Source organism: Haliotis asinina, chromosome 4, assembly GCF_037392515.1.
Source record: "Haliotis asinina isolate JCU_RB_2024 chromosome 4, JCU_Hal_asi_v2, whole genome shotgun sequence".
NCBI classification, from domain to species: Eukaryota; Metazoa; Mollusca; class Gastropoda; order Lepetellida; family Haliotidae; genus Haliotis; species Haliotis asinina.
This window is the reverse complement of record NC_090283.1, coordinates 30,242,143-30,265,634: the sequence shown is the minus strand read 5'-3', so window position 1 is coordinate 30,265,634 and position 23,492 is coordinate 30,242,143. Positions and strand designations below refer to the sequence as shown.

Sequence of the window (23,492 nt, the reverse complement as noted above, 5' to 3'; positions counted from 1 at the left end):
TATCCAAACCAACAAACCTGACCTTGTTCGTGACCTACAATGTTTTGTTGATATGGAGGTCTGTCTGTTCCAAACAAAAACAAACTTTTCAAAATTGTTAATGCTGCCAGCAAAATTACTGGAGAGTCTTTCGAGTATAGTCCTATCATTAATTAGCGGCAGATTGTCATAAAGGCAACTAAAATTAGAATTGATAGTACCCATATTTTATCTCACTACCTTCACTTGAAAGGCAGAGCTCAACAGTCCGTCATACCATCTTTCGTATTATGAATTCAACATATGTTTTGAAATACTGATCATGCATGCGACAACGGCTAATTTAACCTCTTTTCCTATGTATTAATTATCATCAGCAATCATTTATCATCAACAATCATTTATCATCAAAAATCATTTTGTGCATGTAATTATTCTGTATATTTATGTGTATTTTGAATGTATTCATTTTGAGGCTGTTTATTTTTTTTGCAAAAGAGCATTTCATCCAGGATAATAAAGTTATATCTTATCCTAGGTTAATAAAGTACCAATGAAAATATTTATACCATTGAATCTTCTGTAACTTTTTACACAATTTGATTGACAAGATTCAGGAAATACATGGCAAGTATGCGGATCTCGTGTGCGAAACGTCACGTTTGCATTACAATACCTTGATTGGCGTTGGAAGAATACCAGAATTTGTTACCATGAGCACAGATCTTCTGACAATCTATATCGTGCAGAAGACTGCAGTATTGGGTAGTCTGCATATTTTCCGAAAGTCTATTGATGGTAGAACTCCCACTTGCTGACTAAGCTGTGCTGAGGGGTCAGGGGTCAGGGGTCACGAGCTAACATATGCATAACCTGTGTGTTTGTAGCAGGATCATCCCAACCTTCATTGAGTTATTTCTGCATATAAATATTTATAATATTGACTATAACAACACAAACATTGCGTTCTGTGTGGAGTTTCATATTCATGGGATTAAAAGCCCGTTCGTGTACAAAGACATAATCAGAAAATGTCACATTAGATGATATATTTCTGTTAACTAGACGCGACTCTGCCCTTCCATGCAAAGCCTCAGTCTTTTTATTGAACGTGCTTTATGTAGATGTAGATGTTTAAGCAATGGCTGACTAGCTGATAGAGAAAGTGACGAGAGTGTGTTGACAGTTAGGGCCAGCCCACCAATCTATTCCACGCTATATAATCCACCTCCATATAGAATCAGCTGGCATGACCGTGTTATACAGGCCAGAGCGGGGCTCTTACATTGTTATATTGGCAAATTGTCAGTCATAAATATACCTTGGATGAATGTCTGTTATTTAAAGATGGCAGACTTTCTGTTGATATACCCCCGAGCATGTCCATCACTGGGTGTATTAATCAGTGTGCAAAGCATATGGAGAAAACAAATTATGGAGGCTTAAAGTGAACAGAGAGATGGGATCGAGTATTGTTCACACGGGTTCTGTAGCATAGTTTTTATCATCACTCCTATGTGATGGTCATATGGTAATAACACTGAAGTCTAGGAACATCTCCTAACAGACACCAGTTCCAATGGGTGGGCGGCAAGATAGCCTTGTGGTTCAGGTGTTCGCTTGTCACCCGAAGATCTGGGTTCGATTCCCCATATGGACAAGATGTGTGAAGCCCATTTCTGGAGTTCTCCGCCATGGTATTGCATGAATATTTCTTAACTCACCCACCTTTCCAATGGGCATACATCCACGAATGTCAATATTACAGTGTAGTTTATAAATACAGAATGAGCTCTATTGTTAACACTTCTCGACTGTGAGACTGTTTTCTGGGGCTTTTGTACCAGAGACAGCTGCACTCATCACGACGATTCAAACCTTTTATGAATTCGCTAAATGATGAGTAGCAAGCTCCCCGACAAAGAGGTGTTTGATTTTGTGCAGGCTGCATCTTATTCCTGCCTTGCGTCAACAATACTTGCTGGACTGAATGAAAAGAACGATGGGTACCTTCAGCAAGATAGTGTTTATCTGTTCGCGGGATTATTACATGTCAGGAGAATGCACATGTCTGTTCATGAAAACGATGTTCATGATGGTGTCTGTGAAAGTACCATAATCTGTGTGTCCAAATGCTTTGTTTTGACTGTAACACACGTGCAATAGACTACAGTGATGTTTTAATCAACGAAACATTTGAGGAGTGAGTGAGAAAGCCAGTTTGTGAGTGTGTGAGTGAATGAGTGAGTGTGGTTTGTGCCCTAGATTTTCATGTAGCCAGCCAGAGGCCCTTTCAATGAGTACTCTACTCACCCTGGTTGCCTTTGAAAATGTCGTTCAACCTAACTTACTTGGAGATGATGGTAACCTAATACGGGTGTAATATGTTAAATCTGGGATTCAAACCCACAACGTACATGACAATGACAAAGATGTATAAACGTAAAAGAAATATACTAAAATGAAAGTTGAACAACCAATGTACGTGTACTAACAAATAGGTCAATTATAAACTGTGTCCACCTGCACAGACCAGTAATTAATCATCTCCAAATATATTCTCAGTAACCGCTCATGTGTTCCCGCGTTCCTTGTTGATGTCACCACAATAGAAAAAATAGTGTATGTCATGATAATACCAATAACAGTTGATGTCATGATTATAACAAAATAACACCCGATGTCATGAAAATAAAATACGTTTATGTCATTATAACAAAATTAGTTGATGTTATGAATGTAAAAAATGAGTTGATGTCATGATTATAACAAAAGTCGGTGATGTCATGAAAAAAATCAATGGCATTTGTCGTCATTATAAGATATACGTTATAAGAAGGCCGAAATTGTGTTAGATGTTCAGCTGAAGGAAAGCTTGTGAGGTGATGCCTGTCATATTCCCTTATGTTCAGCTGTTTCATGTCTCGACAGCCCACATGTGACAGTCACGCTGCACATTCATTTCCGCAATATTTCCATGTGTGACCCACGGCAACGTTGTAGTTTTGTTGCTAGGTGACACCTCTTCATGATTTGTAAGACAAATATGTGTGCAGTTGAAATAGAAAATATTAGAAACTGTGTAACTCAAGGCCTATTCTAAGAAATTGTAAACAGAAACAACCAGTAAACCGAAAATATTTACCACGCCATATATTGTATCAGCTCAAAAAACCTGAAATAATTTGGCATGAAGGAGATGTATCATTAGTGTTAGTGACAAATACTTTAATAACCTGGCCACGTGACAATAAACGACTGTGTACTGAAGAAAGAAATGGTGTTACTTTCGTTTCTGGAGGACAATTCACTGTACTACTTCACGAAAAGTAAATACATATTCAAGCACGACCTACATTAAATGGTATAATTTGAACGATCAACTTTAATTTTTTTGATAATGTGATCATGTATCGGAAATAGAAGACTGTAGATTCTGACGTATTTGCTCTCAGCCACACATGTGGGATCAACTGTGTGTTCATTTTGCAACATGTTTAACAATGGTACATGTATCCACACAGATGGGTATGGGTGTACTCCATAGATAGACTCAGTTACTTCATGTTAGATCAAAGCTCGTTTTCAAATCCAAAGTCCCACAATTCTCCTCGCCTGGGTGATTCCATTCACATTTCGACCCCCTTCAATATTCTCAGCTCCATGCACAAGTCAACCATGACATGGGGTGGTGCACACGTGAAGCCACACAGCCTACATTCACCTGGGAGATGGATATACTCATTGCGTCCTTGCTTACACAGTCATTGTGGCCATGGTTGGTTAGTAATAACAACGAATTATAATAGTCTATTTACCATGTGCATTTCTCAATGCATGATGCACGCTAGAAGTGCCACCCACCCACCCCTCCAAAACCAACCAACAAACAAACACACAAATAAATAAATCCAAGCCACCTGTGACGCGAGAAGGTTAAGAGTCACGTGACATTATCCCAGTGGGTACCCATTTTAATCGTAGGTGAACAGAGTTAAGTTTGAACAAATTCACTTGCCTCAGGTCAGATCACCTGCATCGCGCGTGCTTCGTTGTGGGGCAAGATTGAAAATCAAGGTACAAAACACATTCCCCCGTCCAAGGAATCTTAACTGATCTGCAAGCAGGATAACCTTTCACAAAGTACTGAGGTGATCGTAAGTCACTAAGGTTACCTTAGTGCAGTGTTAAAAAATGGAAGTTAAGGTTAACCTTAGCAAAGGTTGTTTCCTGAAAGGAGGACCAGGACTTTGAGCAAAGGACCACTCGCTACCACCTGACTCAGGTTATGTATAAAGGACATGGTGCAGTGGGTTGGGTTCTTGACTGAGTCAGCATTAGTCCAGGCTAGTACATATGATCTTAAACAGACAAGTGCTTGACAGGATGAACAAAGATCACGGTTATAGGACATCTTGCTGAAACATCAACCATGTCACAGTGTGGTGATCCATGGTTTGAGCCATTACTCCTTGGAACCCCCACCGCTTCTGTATTGGTATATATTTCAGAACAATTTCATATCAGCTGACTTCACTGGACATTGAGCCTGAACGTGCTAACCGTGTGAACACGTGGTTACATGAACGATTATTCTTCGTTGCCAAAGCAACCAATCATTTAAGCGTGATAATTAAGAAGTTTCGAAATAGGAATTGAATAAATTAACATATAACTGTAAAATGTTGTTGACCGACAGGGTTGGACGCAGTCCAACTTTCCTTTCTTCATGAACGTTAGGGTTGGTCAAAAAGTAGTTATTCTAACACAAACAACTTGTCGTTTATATTGAACAGCCCGAGGAAAGGGCAACCTAGCTCCAGGTCTGGAATCTTTAGATTAGAAAAGTCCAGATAAACGGACAGTAAGTACATCAGTGTGGTATTTAATTCAAACTATTAATTTTACGTATCTCAATCTGACATCTATTTATTTTATGAAATGGTAATTCAGACTATTATTATTTACCTAAGAGACAGAGACAGGTGTAAGATTATCTCTGTGATGATAAAAGTGTCTAGTACTTAACGTTTGGCAATTTACAGTTCCTGGAATATGAGTGTAGTCCGTCATTGTTTGCATGTTTCAGTGTCGAGAAACATACACAAACGTTAAATGTGTATTTGAGCGCCAGTCTTAAGGTTATGTGAACCCACTCTAATCAACAAAAAATCAACGTCACGTGACCCGTCTCTGATTTAATGGAACTCGGCCTGTCGTGTATGCTTTACATTAGAGATATAGTGACAGACCCCCCCACACGATTGGCATTCTGCGATACCGGACTCAAACAGACAGACTCAAACGTGTCTATATGGGGGATCTTACTGCATGGACTTTATTCAAGGTGTAGCAGAATTGTCGGACATGGTTTGAGGATTACATGAAAAAAAATATAACCATATTTGACATAATGTAAAAATCTGTAAAGGTTATATGTTTATGCAGGACTGTGATATGCATTGACAAACTACCCGCCTCAACCCCGACCCGTGTGGCCCCAATGCCACATTAAACTCTCGTATTATCCGTTAATCCGATCTTTGTGAAGCTGTTAGATAGAGGAGAGTCTTATGATAATGCTGACTACATTTCACTGAGGTGGCCTGATCTAGCATGGTTGAAGTAGTCATGACGTCAGTGTGTCAGTGACTGACTGAATGTAGTTTTACGGCGCTTTTGGCACCATTCAAGCAATATCACGACAGGGCACACGATAAGTAGGCTGCACACATGTATCCATGTGGGGAATCGAACCATGGTTATCGGTGTGACGAGCGAACGTATCCACAAGGCTACCACAGCGACCACCTTCTCTCAAACAGCCCTCTCACGACCTCCTCGACATGCCCTTGATCAATGTCTGGATTATTAATTACGATGGCCTCTGTAATGACAACATCTCTGAATGGAATTCAAAAAGTGATTTAAGTTACGCTCAGCAATGTTCCAGCCATATGGCGGCGGTCTGTAAATAATCGAGTCTGGACCAGACAATCCAGTGATCAGGAGCATTTGCATCGATCAGCGCAACTGAGATACGATATGTGTCATCCAAGTCAGCGAATCTGACCACCCGATCCCGTTAATCGACTCTTACGACGAGCATGGAATGCTGAAGATCAATTCTACACGGATCTTCACGGGTGGATTTAAAAGTTTAACATGAGCGCTGAAGAAATAATCCATTTCGGTGAGATGCGTCATACATGCATCATAAAGTAAAACCTCAATATGATATATTAGCATGAAATTTCAAAAAGTAAATTATCTTTTGGGTATAGCATACTTCCACTAATATAAAATGTGACAGCATTGTTTCTAAACATTGATGAATATATGTATGAGGTTCATGATGAGGCTATCAGTCATCCCAAGCATACCTTCTGTAAGTGAGTGAGTTTAGTTTTACGCCGCCTTTAGCAACATCCCAGAAATATCACGGCAGGGGACGCCGGAAATGGCCTTCACACATTATACCAAGTGAGGCATTGAACCAGGATCTTCTGTGTGACAAGCGAACGCTTTAACCACTAGGCTAAGCCAGCGCCCTCTTACATCCTATGACTGTTGTGTCTGCATGTGCGTGTGTGCGTTTGTTCTTTTCTGCGAGTGTTACGTAACCATGCGCATTAGACAGATACTCTATATACAATCCTAACTGCAGCTAGCACGAGGCTGTAATGGACGTACTTTGTAACCTGGTTGACGGAGTGACATATTATATCCACGACCTGGGTCATTACTTATTCTATCAATCACTGGATTGCTTAGTCCATGTTCCATTAATACTGGTTTCCGTCCGACATTACTGAGTACCTCGTGAGAAACCATGAGAAACAGTACAACATTACAGTATCTGTATCCATTTTGCATTGAAAAAGGTACACATATCACATGTGTAACTTGGGTCACATTCCTTCTAAACATGCCCTACCCTACATGTAATAGTTATTCATAGCACTCAACGTCAGGAACATCTCTTGGCATTTTAATAACACTCCCTGTCCGACTAACAGGAAAACATTGGGATTTCTGCTTCTCGCGTAGGGGGGGTCTACGTATAAAACTTAATTCATCACGTTTTATTTATCGTCTCTTTATTTTAGAATAGTTTCCAGAACGTTCAGCTATTCTCTCACTAAGATAACCATGTGCGACAAAATTGTATTTGATAGTCTATGAGAGTGGCATGGTGTTGTGGAAGTGTGTTAAGTCTAGTTTAACCATGTACGACTTCAGCTGCGATGTGTCTCAGCTGGTCTCTCAGCAGTGTGTAAATATCACGGTGACACACAAACTCATGACAGCTGAAGTAGAATGAATTCATTCTCAGACATATTTATTTGCTACGATCCTTTATGTAATGTCATGTCATCCCAGTGGCTAAGGTGGTAGTGGCGCTTGCTACATGATGCAACAGAAATGTAGAAAATATATGGTTTTTAAACAATCTGTACTTGTTTCTCGTACATCTAGGATTCTAGGTTATCAAATATTCACCAATATGTACATCGCCCGAGGCAAAACCTAGTTTAGATCGATTATACACTTGTGGAGAGTCCTGGTTGTACTCTACAAACGATGTGGCTCTTTCTGTTGATATATATGATACGATCTGAAATATTTTTTGTGTCATGTCATATTATATTTTTAACAGCACACAGAAGGTCATTGATTTCTTTGTGCAAACACTGCCCTGCCGATAACAATTAATAAGGTTGTCACATGTGTCATACATGGAGCGATCGATCAACTTCTATGTAAAATTAATTTATTCCATGCAAACAATGAGATGCAGACTCGCGTTGAGCTTAAACTGAGTTTTGTCAATAATTCATGGATTTAAGGATTTTGCAAAGGCCCTTTTCAGACAGGCGGTGTAACAAGATGTTCTATTCGGGGTAATCAGAACGTGAAAATACATGGGCTTCTGTGATAGCGTAGAGGCTGAAATCATCGAAGCGTGTGTGGGATGAGTATACGCAGGACACTATCTTGTCAAAATCATCATCATCGTCATCATCATCGTCGTCGTCGTCATCATCATCGTTGTCGTCGTCGTCATCATCATCATCATCATCATCATCATCATCATCATCATCTTCCCACACCATCCCTCATCTCCATCATCCCAGTAATCATCCCTCCCCCTGCATACCCACACTGAAATGCATACATACCCCTACCTTAAGCATAACACCCAGTTGTATAGCTTATCTTTCTCAATAGCAGTGTATCACAGTGTTGCATGCATGCGATGACGTTTTAACTTACCAATGTTGACGATGCGCACGCCGTCCCTGGAGATGGCATCAAGAGCAACACTCACATTCTGTAACTTCTCAAAATGTTTTGCCGGATGCTTAGCAACACCCCCGAATCTCCGATGTTGCAGCTCCTCTACCAGGGCCAGAAGGTTCACGCCGTCTTGGAAGTCGGTCCTGATGTCGTGAATGACGATGTTTCTGCACTTCAGTTGTTCATTGAGCCAGTTGGTGAATGTGTTCTTCTGAATCTGCATCCGTTGAGCCAGATCCGGGTAATGAAGAGACTCCTTTGCCCCTCCGAAGTGATTCATATTGAATTATCTTTCACTCCCTATCTCTAAAACTCCTGACGAAGCACTGTGAAATGTAGTGAAATTGACACCAGGTTTTCGGCCTTCTACACAAAGCTCGCCATACCCGCTGATGCAACAGACAAGCTATAGACACGCCAATAACAACCAAACCGTACGTCCAGATCCCGGGGGTGAGGGCAATATGTCATCCCTTCTGTACCCCTCTCTATCAGGGCTTTTGCTACACTGAAGGAGCGGCTGGTCCGTTGAAGTTGGTGAAGGCAGGTATGCAATATTCACTAAATCGACAGAAGACCTATTTGGCTATTCACCTTCTCACAATACCGTCACACAAGGCATTCGTTTCCAAAACCGGTTTTCTAGTATAGCGAACACCATGTCGTCTCCGCACAGGGCCCCTGTTTACCTGTTATAACTTAGAGATATATTTAGTTTACCTGTATCCCTGCAGTGATATTGTGCTACAGTCTCTCCAACACGGGACGACGGGTGTTGACAGTCAGTCTGACCGGGTCAGGTCACCACCCTCATCTGATATTGACAACTGATTGACAACACTGATCATGCGATGTACAAGCTGATCGAGTAAGAGAAATGAACTTTACAGCGGCACGCTCGGTCATACCTAATGACTTGACCCGTTATTGAAGGAGAGCACGTCATTCAAACAAAACTTCAGATCCTATGAAACATATATGCAAACAAATCGATTTGGAAAATGATATAAGCCAGTGTTTTTCTTCTATAATACGTATGTGCAAGTGGGATATTTACAGATTGTCGTAGTGAATCACTGCTGGGGCACTGGTTGTAAATCCTAGCATAATACTTAGTCATTTACTGCAGCTGATGCCTATTTTTACGTGACGTTGTAATGATTAACTGGGGATGTGTGTATCCAGAAATAAATCAATATTTGGGTTATAATTAACACTTGGTGTTTTTCACTTTAAAACACAATTTTGCTTATGTACATTACGAATATATAAGGAGCTGAAGCGCCAGTTACCTTAATGTTAAGCTGTGGGGTAACCTAGCGAATAAAGCGTTTTCTCTTCACGCCGAAGACCCGGGTTCGATTCCCCATACCGGTACAATACATGAAACACATTCCTTGTGTCCCCGACCTTGATATTGCTGGAATATTGCTACAAGTGGCGTAAAACCATGCTCACTCACTCACTCGATCACTACTTCGCGGTACATGGTTTGTCGTGCGTACAAATTATTATCACATAATAATGTACATTTATACTTTATACGATGATGCTTGCTTACCCAATTCACACTTCTACTTGCTACTCAGACACAAGCCAGGGACGAGCACCCTACAAAGACATCTGTAGTGCCACGACTAACACTTCAGTATAGGAAATATGGGGTCTGCGATAGTTTATAACTGTGTGGATCGGGGATCTGATAACAAAATTTACAGGAAGTGATGTCAACTGTGATTAAACAGTGCATGTACTGTGAACAATACTGTTTCATGATGTTCTGTGGACAATAGCATTTCTTATGGATGTACTGTGAACAATAGTGTTCCGTGTGGATGTTCTGTGAACAATAGTGTTTCGTGTTGATGTACTGTGAACAATAGTGTTCTGTGTGGATGTTCTGTGAATAATATAATTATGTGTGGATGTTCTGTGAACAATAGTGTTTCGTGTGGATGTTCTGTGAACAATAGCGTTTTGTGTGGATGTACAGTGAACAATAGTGTTCCATATGGATATTCTGTGAACAATAGTGTTTCGTGTTGATTTTCTGTGAACAAAAATGTTCCTTGTGGATATTCTGTGAATAATATCGTTTTGTGTGGATGTTCTGTGAACAATAGTTTTTTGTGTGGATGTGCAGTGAACAATAGTGTTCCATACGGATATTCTGTGAACAATAGTGCTCTGTGTGGATGTTCCGTGAACAATAGTGTTTCGCGTGTATGTTCTGTGACCAACAGCGTTTCATATGGATGTTCTGTGAAGAAAAGTGTTTCGTGTGGATGTTCTGTGAAGAACGTTTTTTGTGTGGATCTACATTGAAAAAAAATAGTATTCCGTGTGGATATTCTGTGAGCAATAGTGTTTCGTGTTGATGTACTGTGAACAATAGTGTTTCGTGTGGATGTTCTGAGAACAATAGCTTTTCGTGTTGATTTTCTTTGAGCAATAGTGTTTCTCGTGGATGTTCTGTGAACAAGAATGTTTCGTGTGCATGCTCTGCGCACAATAGTGTTCTTCTATGCATATTCTGTGAGGATTATGGGAAAAATGCATGTCATTTTTGACTGAAGGCTGTTCATTCGGAAAGTGAATAAAGAGTCACATAATACGACAGGAGTCAGGTACACGTCTCTTCGTTGAAGCTGGTATCAGCTGGAGATCAAATATGTTCCACTGGGGTCATGTCTGAAGTCTGATGTCGCTGCTAAACCTACGGAACCGACTTCCATCTACAAAATCATTCTCTCCCAGCGACGTCGCTGCCACTGACGTAGACAGTGCCCTTTGAAGTCTGCGTTGACGGTGTAGACGTGTCAAGGCCATACCACGCAAAGGGCGTTGGGATCGTATATCAGCCATGTCAAGTGGTTTTTCTGCTGATGGCGTGTATAGAATCTGTCACGAATCTTTTCCGGGGATGGATCTGTTACATGCTGTCAGTCTTGGGGCGGTGTCGTAACTCTAGCTCTTCCCGATGTCGCGCGGGTTTCGATCTGGCGACTCTGCTGTTTATGGTTGATCAATTTGCTGATGGCGGAAGTTGCATGTCAGCTGACGTTGTGAATCTTCAATATTGGCCAGACCGATCAGCTCTGCCCACGTAAGTCGTGTTATAGTAGTGGTGGAGTTTGGGTTACTGCACAGCTGTGTCCAACATCGGTATTTATTCCACAATCATGCACGTGCATTTGTACCACGATTGCTTTTTTCACATTTTGGAAACAAATGCACGATTAACAAAAAGATTTTGGACAGTTCCGTTATTACCAGGACGTTTGGCGATTTTTTTCTGTTTAGCAACACAAAGGTACTAGTCCTTTTGTTATATTTTTTCACAATAACTTTAAAGTGATAACTTATTTGCCCTTATTTGCCAGCAACATCACGGCTGGGAACCTCAGAAAAGAGCTTCACACGTTGTGGGGACTCGAACTCGGGACGTGACGACTGAATGTTTGAACCACTAGACTACTCGACTGCCTTTCGAACAAATGAGTAAGCGGCAATGTGCTGTGTAGACACACTGAAGACAGTGCTTTCTCACGACTGCCGGGCACCTGTCTGAAATCAGTCCCATCAGATCACAGGATCCACGAGGGAATATCCACGGCGCGTTGCAGAATTACTATGTTTACTCAATTCTCGTTCTTCGTTGCAGTTGAGTGTGTCTGAATCTACAAAAATTATTACCAACTCATTAAAAGCATGTACAAAAACTTTTCCCTGTTAATGTTTGAGATTCATTTATGCATGGGATTACGTCAGCAGACAACTACTAGAAGTCACATAATGGTTCAGTACGGATGCTTCCCCGTACACCACCACACACACCCCTATCATTCTCGCATCCACCATCCATTATCTTACTTAACATCTTTGTTGAACAATACCACTCAGTGGCAAAGCCTTTTCTCAACAAAACCGAAAAACATATTTCCCTTGTGAGCAGCTCATTTAATTCCCCACCCAGAGATGGTTGAACTGTACTTGTGTAGGACGGTGCAGCAGCCCGGAACTGTTTTGTTAAAACTCAGGCAGGGACAGCCAAGCATCCTGCACACGACATGCAGGTATGTGTGTCACTATATGCTAACTTTAAGAAATTCTCTGTCTGCATCTTAAGCCCGGCAAAACACAGACTTCACACAAATACGCACTCAAACTCGTGAACATACGTATGCTTTGCTTGTTTTACAGTCTTTGTATAACGCTACTCCTAGCAATATGATCAGTGCACATTGCGTGATGATCGGACTGTGGGGTAGCCCCGTGGTTAAAGCGTTCGCTCGTGACGCCGAAGACCCGGGTTCGAATCTCCACTTGGGTAACAATGCGTGAAGACCATTTCTGGTGTCCCTCGCCCTGATATTGCTGGAATATTGCTAAAAGAGGCGTAAAACTAAACTCCCTCACTCACTCGGTCGTCGTAGGGTTAACCTTGTTTTGTATTCCAGCATCTTGACCCTGTTTGACCATTCACAAAGGGATATCTCCACTATTTAACATATATTCAACCTAGCAGTATATTCATCTCGTGGAACTGACTAAACATGATAGATGGGGGCCTTCTCATCCTGAATTTCTACGCATACTTATACGACGTCTCATGAACGAAAGCACGCATAGACGCTCTTGCACACTGCGACAGGCGCATTTCAACTCAGAGCATCAACTTGAATATTTCCATGCTGTTACTTAAATAACGAGCACTGGATTGTCTGATCCAACTCCATTATTTACAGACCGTCGCCATATAGCTGGAATGTTGCTCAGTGCGGCGTAAAACTAAACTCAACAACTCACTTAAATAACGCATCAATCAGGACATGACAAACACGAATCTACGTTCACAACCGTACTTGGGCACACATGCATACGCAAATGTGCACACGCACACACACAGGCACACGCACACAGCCGAGTACATCACTGATACCGATACGCCTCATACATGCACATTCATTTTCATGCGCTCACCTGCACGATTGTATTAACATCATGCATAAACACACGTTAATGGTTACATGAAAGCAAGCCACGTCATGCATGCAGGTCTCAAATGATAATCACATAGTCATAATTAGCAGGTCTCCCGAGAAAGTAAGGTGTATTCAGTGCTTGGTGTGGCGGTATAATTACAGAAGGTAATACGTGTGACGATAGACCGACCTTGTATGGACGTTTGTCCGTGTAACAATAAACAAAGTGTTGCTGCGCATACCTTGAATGCATAGATGAACATGAATGTCTTGTCCTCAGCTCTTAATATGCGCACTACCTAAAGCTGGTGGTTCAGTCACACCCGACCTAATTATGCGCAAGGGTTTGTATACCCTCACAGAGCAAGAGAGCATATCCACAGCATGAGAAAATGTTTATGTTTAATTTGTATCTAGGTTAACGCTGAGCGAGTGTTTGTTTAATTCATTTAATTCTGCAATATTTCAGTTTAGGACACAAGAAATGGGTTTTACACATTGAACACATTGAGGAATCGAACACGGGTCTTTGACGTCACGAGTAATAGCTTAACCACTTGGCTACCCAGCTGCCGAGTGATTTGTAAGGGTGCAAACGACTTGAGAGGGCTGGGATTCTGTATTGTATATCAGTAGCAGTGGGGGAGCCTTGTTGGATTAGGATTAGGGTTAGGATTAGGATGGGATATCTATAAAGCGCATATATCCACGCAACTAGTACATGCTCAAGGTACTAGTACTGTCCCCTCGATGTTTGGATGTTGTAACAATATCAACTCCCCGGGGAGTATACAACCCTTGCAGCCACTAGTCGCACTGGGTTTTGGGGCTTTTGCATCCTTACGAGGTACCCATTCACAGCTGGATGGATTGGGACACTGTCACAGCACTTTGCCAAAGTTTACTGCATGTTGGTCTACCTGCAGCTAGGTGTTTGCACGTATTCATGTGGCCACCATCTGGTCATATACCAACGGATTCGTGGGTTCATTAACTGTGCAACGATGTGTACTGTACACTAGAAGTTGTGACAACACTGAACACTTGTTGATATAGTGGGTTGTTCCCAGCAAAACACTCACTCATCCAAAACGCACTCTTATCGGATTATATAGCTACAACAACAATCCGCCGATAGAGAGAGAATCATCTTTAAGGTGCTGTTCAGAAACCAGTTTATCCCTGTGGTCTGCGAGTAGGAAGCCAAAACCACGTAACTCGCCAAGACCACTGCGTGAATAACTCTGCTTGAATACACACTGAACATTCTCCCATTATGTCAAAGCATAATACAGTATTAACGCCTGACACGACCTAAGTCATATATACTCAGGTTATTGGTGACACCCACATGCATCTGTGTAAGTCTGAACATAAACGATCGTAATCAAGCGAGAGGATTTTTAGTCCATCAGCATGATTCGAAACCAGTTAGGGAGTTTAGTTTTACGCCATCTTCAGCCATATTCTAGGGATATGGCGGCCGTCTGTAAATAATCGAGTCTGGACCAAACAATCCAGTGATCAACGTCATGAACATCCGTCTACACATTTGGGGTACGATGATATGAGTCAACCAAGTCAGCGAACCTGACCACCCGACAAGCATGGGTTGCTGACGACCAATTCTAACCCGGATCCTTACGGGTAACTGCACCAGCAACGTACAAGGTGACGTGTTGGATCGGTGGGGTAGTCTTGTGGCTATGACATTCGCTCGTTATGCCGTAGACCCGTGTTCGATTGAGCACAATATGTAAAGCTCATTTCTGGTGTCCTCATTCGTGATATTGCTGGAATACTGCTAAAAGCGGTATAAAACTAAACTCACTAACTCACTTTCTTAATGGTGGCCGGGTACCTGTGTTGGTTAACCGGATGTCCTCGCAACCTGACAGTATGGCTTGATGCTCACACTATCAATCACTGGGTTCAGACTAGATCACTTACAGGCGTCCTCAATGAACATTCTTGGGCGTCAGACAACAAACAAACATCAATGACCTTGTTGATATAAACATGTAGCACTTTATTGTATAAAACGTGTCCTTTCGAGCAAAACGCGAAAACACGAAAGCACACACTAGGTGCTTTCTGGTAACACTGTACCCCGAATCTCTTGCTTTGGGGTCTTTCGTCAGTGATGACAACAGGAAACTGAGACTGAGGTGGCCTGGGGTTCGATCCCGTGGCCGCGTCTTACCAAAAGACGAAACATTTTACTTGTAACTCTGGCACTTAACTTAAAATTATGAGACAAGGATCCCCACTATGAGTAATGTGTCAATGTTAAAAGGAATGGTATCTCCTTAAAATTGAATTCAGGTACTAACTACTACATGTTGGCAATAGCTTGGTTCACACACGTCATCGTATCCCAGTTGCGGAGATCGATGCTCATGTTGTTGATCACTGGATTGTCTGGCCACAATCGAATATTTACAGACCGCCACAATATAGCGGGAATATTGTGGCGAGGAAACTTAAACAACAAACCTACCAACAACTATGCTAACGAAGTAATTTTGAACGCGACCTTAGACACAATAAAATTTTGAACATACACGTACCCGCAGAAATAAATCATAAACGAGAACGGCAATGTAGATTAAGGACAGACTATGAATCACGGGAGAGTGTATCATCGCGAAGATCGCTTAACTTAATGAGCCTGTGATCCCTGATGAAACAGGGTGCGAGGGTGGCGTGGGTATGTTTGAATCCCGTAAAACCCGAATAAAAATAACATACTGCCACATTGCATCAGCCTCATTAAATGTCTCAACACCAACTAGAGTTTATAACGTAATTCTCAGCACTCTCGGTTCTTCCATGACATTCAGCTTGTGTTCCACCAGCACAAATACTCAGACATGCTTGGAGCAGGCTTTAGGGGGCGTCGTGAAACAAGTCTCCTGTAGAACACTTTCAATGCCACATGCCATACCTTGACCTCTGTGGTAGAACACGTGCGGTGGAGGACACGTGGGCAAAGTGTTGACACAAAGGTTCAGGGTTCAGGACTTTGTCCTCCAGCCACAAGGAACAAGCAGCATCACGGATGATAACGTCAAGGATATGGCCGACATAACGAAGGGCCACTTGTAGGAATGGGTGGCGTCGAAAATCCAGCCTGAAGTGGAGGGGTATACAATAAACAGTATGCACAGATTATATCCACAGAATATTAGGATAAGGGACCGTTCAAGATGACGATGTTTTATGGAGAAGCATGTACGATGTAAATGACACCCCATAGTTTGTGAGTGAGTGAGTGAATGAGTGAATATGGTTTTTCGCCGCTTTTATCAATATTCCAGCAACATCACGGCGAGGGACACCAAAATTGGGCTTCACAAATTGTACCCATGTGGAGACTCGAACCAGGATCTTTGGCGTGGCAAGCCAACGCCTTAACCACTATCCTACCCCATCGCCTCGACACCCTCTTAAATGTATGCACAAAGTAAGTGACCTGACACCCTCATCCCATCATGTCATGTATACAATCAACGACCCCCTCCCCCAGTTGCCCACCACCACGTGTGTACAAAGTAAGTGACCTGACACCCCACCCCATCATGTCATGTATACAATCAACGACCCCCTCCCCCAGTTGCCCACCACCACGTGTGTACAAAGTAAGTAACCTGACACCCCACCCCATCATGTCATGTATACAATCAACGACCCCCTCCCCCAGTTGCCCACCACCACGTGTGTACAAAGTAAGTGACCTGACACTCTCACCCCATCATGTCATGTATACAATCAACGACCCCCTCCCCCAGTTGCCCACCACTACCACGTGTGCACAAACTTGTTGACCCCCATCGCAAAGAAGTAAACGGGTGACCCCACTTAGAATAATCATCACCCCTAGCCGTGATCAATGAAAGGTCCCTAATGAATGCCGTTAATGAAAACCTAATACAAATATTGTCAAAACACATGGCTACTTTAAATGCAGTAACGGCGTAATAGCTCTTCGTTTCTTTAAGATATCCACGTATGTTGACAATATTGTCTTTTGTCCCGGTAGGGTAATACCAACCTTACCGTGACTAAAGACAACAGTCCATAAGCCAAACAGATTGTTTTAATCTCAGTAACATTGTCCTGACTAGCACATCTTAAGTAGGTCAGGACTGAAGGAATTGCTGAAACAGCAACTTATGTGTGTACAGTTTCCTGTTAAGAATAGGTGGATAATCAGTAGGTTAAGACTTTTCGCAGTTAGAGCGGGTTTCGATTCCCTGCAAGTTTATAATGAGTAAAACCCATTTCTGGTGTCCCCGCATTTGAAAAGCCCAGTTTATGCACTCACACTTCTAATCCCTAAAATGTCAGTTGGCAGCATTGGCTGATAAAATCTTCCCGTAAAAGTCTGAATCGCATGCACACATCAAAGGTAGAAGGCATATTTTACACACGCTTCATACAGTTCCACGTGGACAAATGTTCCCGTGTTTTGGGGTTTTTTTTGCTTGTTTGGTTTGTTCTAAAGAACACTCATCTGTGCCCTGCGTAAACATTCACCTCTTTGATAGTAGCCATGATGGCGCAGACAGGCAAAGGAAGTTGGACAAGATCGGTTTTGATTTTGAGAACAGGTAGCGAATCACTGGCGTGAGTGGGGTTATTCACTTTGTAAGTATGTTTAAGAAAACTTTTAACTTTTTACTGTGTGTTGATTGTGGAATATATACACTGACACAACTTGGAGAGGAGTGATAACCCATCAGACACTAATATCTAAAACAGACACTAATATCTAGGACCGTTTCAGTCTTAATTCATCATGAGAATACTGCTGAGAATACGCGACTACAAGATAACTCACTAAATATGAAACGTCAACAGTAGAACCATAGTACAAGAACATGTTCCAACGAAGATTCAGTTTGGCGAAAATATGCTTTCAAAATTACATGAAAGGGTCTGTGAAAACCAGTACACGTCATGAAATAATTTGAGATCATGTGAAGATTTAAACAGTGGACAATTCACATGGTTGGGGTACCTACATGAAATATGTATGAGGCTCTACATACCCGCTGTAGGCGCTCCAACAAGATAGCCAAATGCAGTGACAAGGCTATAGACACCAAGGGCCAGGGCGAAGTTGTCCTCTCCTGCTAGCCGGATCATCATGGCTGGTAACACTGCGCCTCCTCTACTTGCATAGCATATACTGAACAACACTACATAACCGTACAACACAAAGAGGGAAACGTCAAAGAGAAATACGAACGTCATCAACCCGGCCAAGACCCCAAAACCGACGTATAGAAAAGCTGGGTTGACTCTGTTGTTGGTAGCCAGAAAACCATGGATCAGTTTCCCAATGGCAGCTGATACACCAAAGGCTGTGTAGGACATAGAGGCTGCGAAGCTATCAGTGTGGTAGTAGTCAAGGATATAGGCCGAGAGGTGGCCTGTTAGGATGCTTCCTCCGAACAGTGATATAATACCGCTGAATACAAACATGTAGTAGCCTTTGCTATTCTCTAGAGATCCATGCAACCGTTTGTACCACTTCTTCTTTCTGGAAGAGGGATGTTTGATGACCTCTATTTCCATCACACTGCTCCTTCTCCGTGCCTTATCTTCGCCGATTTTTCTAAATGTCCTGTTTGAGGCAGCAATGACACTATTTTGGTCATCGATGTCTTCAAATGCTGCGTTGTATATGCCAACATCATCAGCGTCCGGCTTCAACTTGGTTTTGATGATCTCAATTGTGTCGTACGTCCTCACATCGTTCTCACTGTCAAACGTTATATGTGTATAGTTTTCAGTTGTGTTATCTTCACCTGTGCTTTTTTCAGGTGTGTTATCTTCACCTGAACTTTTTTCAGGTGTGTTATCTTCATGTGTGTGTTTTCCAGGTGTGTTATCTTCGCCTGTGCTTTTTCCAGATGTGTTATCTTCATCTTTGTTTTGTCCAGGTGTGTTATCTTCATCTGTGCTTTTTCCAGGTGTGCTATCTTCATCTGCAGTCATTTCAAGTTTGTTATCTTCACCTGTACTCTTGGGTGCGTTATCGTTAAGTGGACTCTTTTCAGACTCGGGTGTCTTATCATCATTGGTATTTTCAGGTACCTTCTCAAGAGAAACGGCTACAGACAGGGCTCCTTGTTCAATGGCCTGACTCTCTATATGGGCATCCTGCTTAATGGACTGGGCATCCTGCTTACTTGTCTGCGAAGCCACATCACTGAAGTCGTCCTGAACCCCGACGTCAACTTCATACACTCTGAGCTCATCACCTGGCTCGTATTCCACAAATCTCTCGGTGACGATGATGTCGGTCAGAATGTCGCTAATAACGTCCACGTCATCTTCCGGGGACGCTTCCTCTCGACCCGGAAACAGGTATGCTGTGACAACGATGTTGAGGTAGAGAGCTGCCATCACTTGAAACATGCCTCGCCAGTACAGTGTGTCAATGAGGTACTGCAACAGCGGAGGATAGACCACTATACCCATACTACTGATGAAACCGCCAAATCCGAACGCCAGGTTCCTGTGTTTAGTAAAGCTGACCTTCAGAGCTTCGAAAGATCCGATGTAAGTGAGGCCTGATCCGATACCTGAAAGACGAAGCGGTATAGTTATGTCTCTGCCAATGCCGAACTGGGATCAAGGTGGAACATGAACGGTGGCATTTAATACGGTTTAGACCTTCTTGCATTTGTGATGAAACATTTGTCTGAAGAAACTATGGTGATATAGAGTATGATAATCCTTTGCTAACATTGTGTGTTTATAGTCAATATTTCAGTGATTAAATTCTGAAGAGAGCACTACAAACAGCATACTTATTACATTAGACTGGAAAAAACTGTGACCTGTAGTCAGTGGATCCAAAATGGGGGGTGCAGGGGTTCCCACCCCACAGCCATTTTCTCAATAGTTACGTTACGTTACGTTACGTTACGTTACTTTATTTATTTATTTATTTATTTATTTATTTATTTATTGGTAGCGGTGGTTGTTTTAGACGGCACACGATACGACAATATTACAGCTGTATGGCAGCGCTCTGTAAATATTCAAGTCTGGACAAAACAATTCTGTGATCAACGGCATGAGCATCGATCTACGCAATTGGTATACGATAACTAGTGTCAACGACGCCAGCTAGACTGACCACCCAATCCCGTTGGTCATCCCTTACGATAAATGGACAAATAAACATCAGATATATATTCTCTATCTCATTATAACCGGATCATCCCCCAGCGTGTTTCCCATAATACAAAGTTCGATGTATTTCCACTTACATGTATAATACTTTCAGCCGAAAATGCGGAAAATGTGTTAATATGAATTATATCTACCGTTTACCTGCTAAGAACACGTTTCATGGACGGACAACTTCTCTATTCGGATGATGCTAAGCAAGCATCAAAGCGTTGCATTATCCTAATGAAGAAGTCGTTCATCCAAACGGTTTTCCCTTATCTTATTCACCAACGTCTAAACATGCCACTCAAAAAAGTTACCGTTCACCTGTTTAAGAACTGATGCCATGATTCTCAGCGTATACTATTATCTTAAAGAGGAACATCAGAGAATGAGAATAGGCTTTCAAATATTCACTGGTGTGAGTCAGTGTTGTTCTATGAAAACACTATTGCTACTTTCTACAGCAATGTTTACTGTCGGAAATACGTGTTTCTTTACGTTTTGAACGAACTAAGGATGTAGACAAGTACTGTGCTGTATTTTGATGCGTCATATTAAAAAGGCCTTTGAAGATGTTTTTAGTTCTAATCTTCAGGGGGGATACGATGGGGCAGCCTAATGGTTAGAGCGTTCGCTCGTCTCACCTAAGACCAGGGTTCGATTCCCCACACGGGTCCAATGTGGAAGCCCATTTCTGGTGTCCACGCCGTGATGTTGCTGGAATATTGCTAAAAGCGGTTAAACCTGAAGTATTTAAAGGCACGAGTCTGATCCGCAGAAATGTATATATACCGTTGACCTCAAACGTGTTTCCATAATCACAACATAGTTCGTTTTACTTCCACGCATAATATATGTGGAAAACGTGCTAATATGAGGTATATATTAATGTTCAAAACTAAACATTGAATAGGGCGCGTTTCAATTTTTCACTTTTCCACGTTCCTGTAATGAGAATTAGATATATTGTAAAACATGTTAACCTACCTGACACGACTCCAAATGTTATGAATACATGTGAGATTTGAGTAGCGAAGCCGCTAGTCAGCATCCCAAGAAACATGATGCTTCCACCCGCCATGGTGGTCACTCTGCTCCCAAAGCGCCTGACGAGGATCCCCCCAACAGCACCTAGTAGGTAACAAAGGTCATACAATTTGTAATTACACAACACATAGTACAGGGGCATCAACTGTATCAACGCAGGTATTCCTATCATACCTTTACCAAAGACAGTTCTCAAATAGTTACAATATACGACGCCTTAATGTGTAACGCAATCTTAGGATATGATGTCACTGAAATCATGTGAAGCTGAAATCTCTTTATATTGCGCAAAGAATGTGAAAAAGATATTATGGAGTTTTTTAATTTCAGACTGTTAAAAGAAATTAAACAACGCATGTCCGTTGTCATGAAATACATGTCAGTCATTTACGATGAACATTTTCATTATTCTTACTCAGTTTATAAAAAAAGAAAACATGTATTAGGACTACCCACGGTACAGTGAAAGGATATTTTAAAATATGATGTGTCTTTATGAAACTATCTTTCAAAAGTAAGAGTAATTCCTGTTTGCCGAGTACAACAGACGTAAATAACATCACACTTCAGTGAGAAGAACAATATTCAAGTTGAAACAGTTTTATTTTAGTAATTTGAGAACATCGGATGGGCCAGTGCTCGAAGAGAAGCGATAAAATCCATTCCATAATTACAGAAATTGGAGTCCATAGTGCCAAGTCAGAAGAATGTTATCTGATCAAATAAAGATAGAGGCGGGTGTTTGCACAATGCCATAAACCTATGCCATCCACCCGTGGCTTACCTCCAGTCAGAAACACATGCAAAATCAAGTCAATTATTCACTGAAAGAAAAACAACACGTAAACACATGCTATAAGCAAAAATAGGGAATTTCATCATTAATGAACATACATGTTAGTGCATTAACGAAATATTGCAAGGTTGTGATCCATGAAGTCACGCCAGATGCTAACTGGAATTCTTGCAACAGGGCGACATAGAAGATCCCGGATGTGAATTTGAGCCCGCTGATGAAAAGCCGAATCCAAGAATTGGCGAGCAGAACGACAATATCATGTACACCCGCCATAACTGTGAGACCAACTGTCCGTAGGCCGGCTATTTATAATGGATGACAATGACATCTGAATGTCACATGGGGTTGTCACTATCAGCTGATAGGTTGGAAGCATTCCTGTAAACAGCCCAACTGGAGAATGAGAATCCATCAAGGAGTGTTCACCAAATTTGGACCTGCAAGGTAGAGTACTACACACAATCCTTGTAGTGTGCAGTCTTCAAGGAAGACGAAGATATGAAGACGTGTTGTCAAGGGGACACTGCAGCCCACTCTACTCAGATTCTGACCAACCAACTGTTCGTTGACATTTCTCTCACAGTATCAAGGACAGAAGGATGCAGACAAGGGCCCAGTGTTTAACAGACTTATCAGTGTTATATAGTCAGGCCAAGAAGTGACTAAATAACTCCGATTGGCTAACTCTTGCAAAATGTGTCAACTTTTGGGGTACACGTATTTAGACGCTATTCGTGGACATTGGGAGATTATCCTTCTATAATCCCTGCACGTATGTGTCCATTGCTAATAATATGTTTGCATCTTTACCTAATTAGGCTGGGGATTTTTTGAATGCTCGAAAGATTGCAATTGTTTTCATGACTTGACTAGTAGAGGCGGACCTGTTTATTCTCAATAATTACGTCATATGTTATAACGACTGAAGAACTTAGGGCTACTTTTTCGTACCCCATCCCCATAAATACCATCGTCGACCTGCAGATTGACCCACCTTGCGCAAATGTGATCTCTTACTGTCATAATTAGGCTCTGGAAAACTTGCAGCGTTCTCAAATGATATTCCGGCCAATGTGGTCTTTACGCTAGTGTTTCCCCAAGGGCAGGGTGACAGAGTTTCAAAAGGGGTAACACTCTTCGAAAGTGACATGCAGTGACAGATTTCCATTTATCAACTTATCAGTAAT

General features: G+C 41.8%; 2 protein-coding genes across 2 annotated transcripts in view; both read right to left on the bottom strand.

Moving 5' to 3' along the window:
* The window catches only part of LOC137281481 (filamin-C-like), a 53,398-nt gene extending 44,462 nt beyond the window's left edge, over positions 1 to 8,936 (bottom strand). Inside the window, exon 1 of the mRNA XM_067812734.1 lies at positions 8,257 to 8,936. Coding sequence (XP_067668835.1) covers positions 8,257 to 8,560 — 304 coding nt within the window. The 5' untranslated portion in view covers positions 8,561 to 8,936. The remainder of the gene's footprint in view (positions 1 to 8,256) is intronic.
* Positions 8,937 to 15,273: 6,337 nt separating this feature from the next.
* Positions 15,274 to 22,920, bottom strand: LOC137282427 (uncharacterized). The gene is made up of 4 exons (XM_067814177.1): positions 22,401 to 22,920; positions 21,447 to 21,590; positions 18,320 to 19,861; positions 15,274 to 16,398 (listed from the first exon to the last, which is right to left on the bottom strand). Exons 1-4 carry the CDS (start codon positions 22,576 to 22,578, stop codon positions 16,283 to 16,285), a joined length of 1,980 nt encoding a protein of 659 aa, XP_067670278.1. The 5' UTR covers positions 22,579 to 22,920; the 3' UTR covers positions 15,274 to 16,282.
* Positions 22,921 to 23,492: the final 572 nt, after the last annotated feature.

Coding starts and splice junctions, on each gene's coding strand:
- LOC137282427 (XM_067814177.1), bottom strand. CDS start 22,578: ATGGCGGGTGTACATGATATTGTCGTTCTGCTCGCCAATTCTTGGATT. Junction 21,591..22,400: donor TTTCGTTAATGCACTAACAT/GTATGTTCATTA, acceptor GTTACCTACTAG/GTGCTGTTGGGGGGATCCTC. Junction 16,399..18,319: donor TGTTGGAGCGCCTACAGCGG/GTATGTAGAGCC, acceptor CCTCCACTTCAG/GCTGGATTTTCGACGCCACC.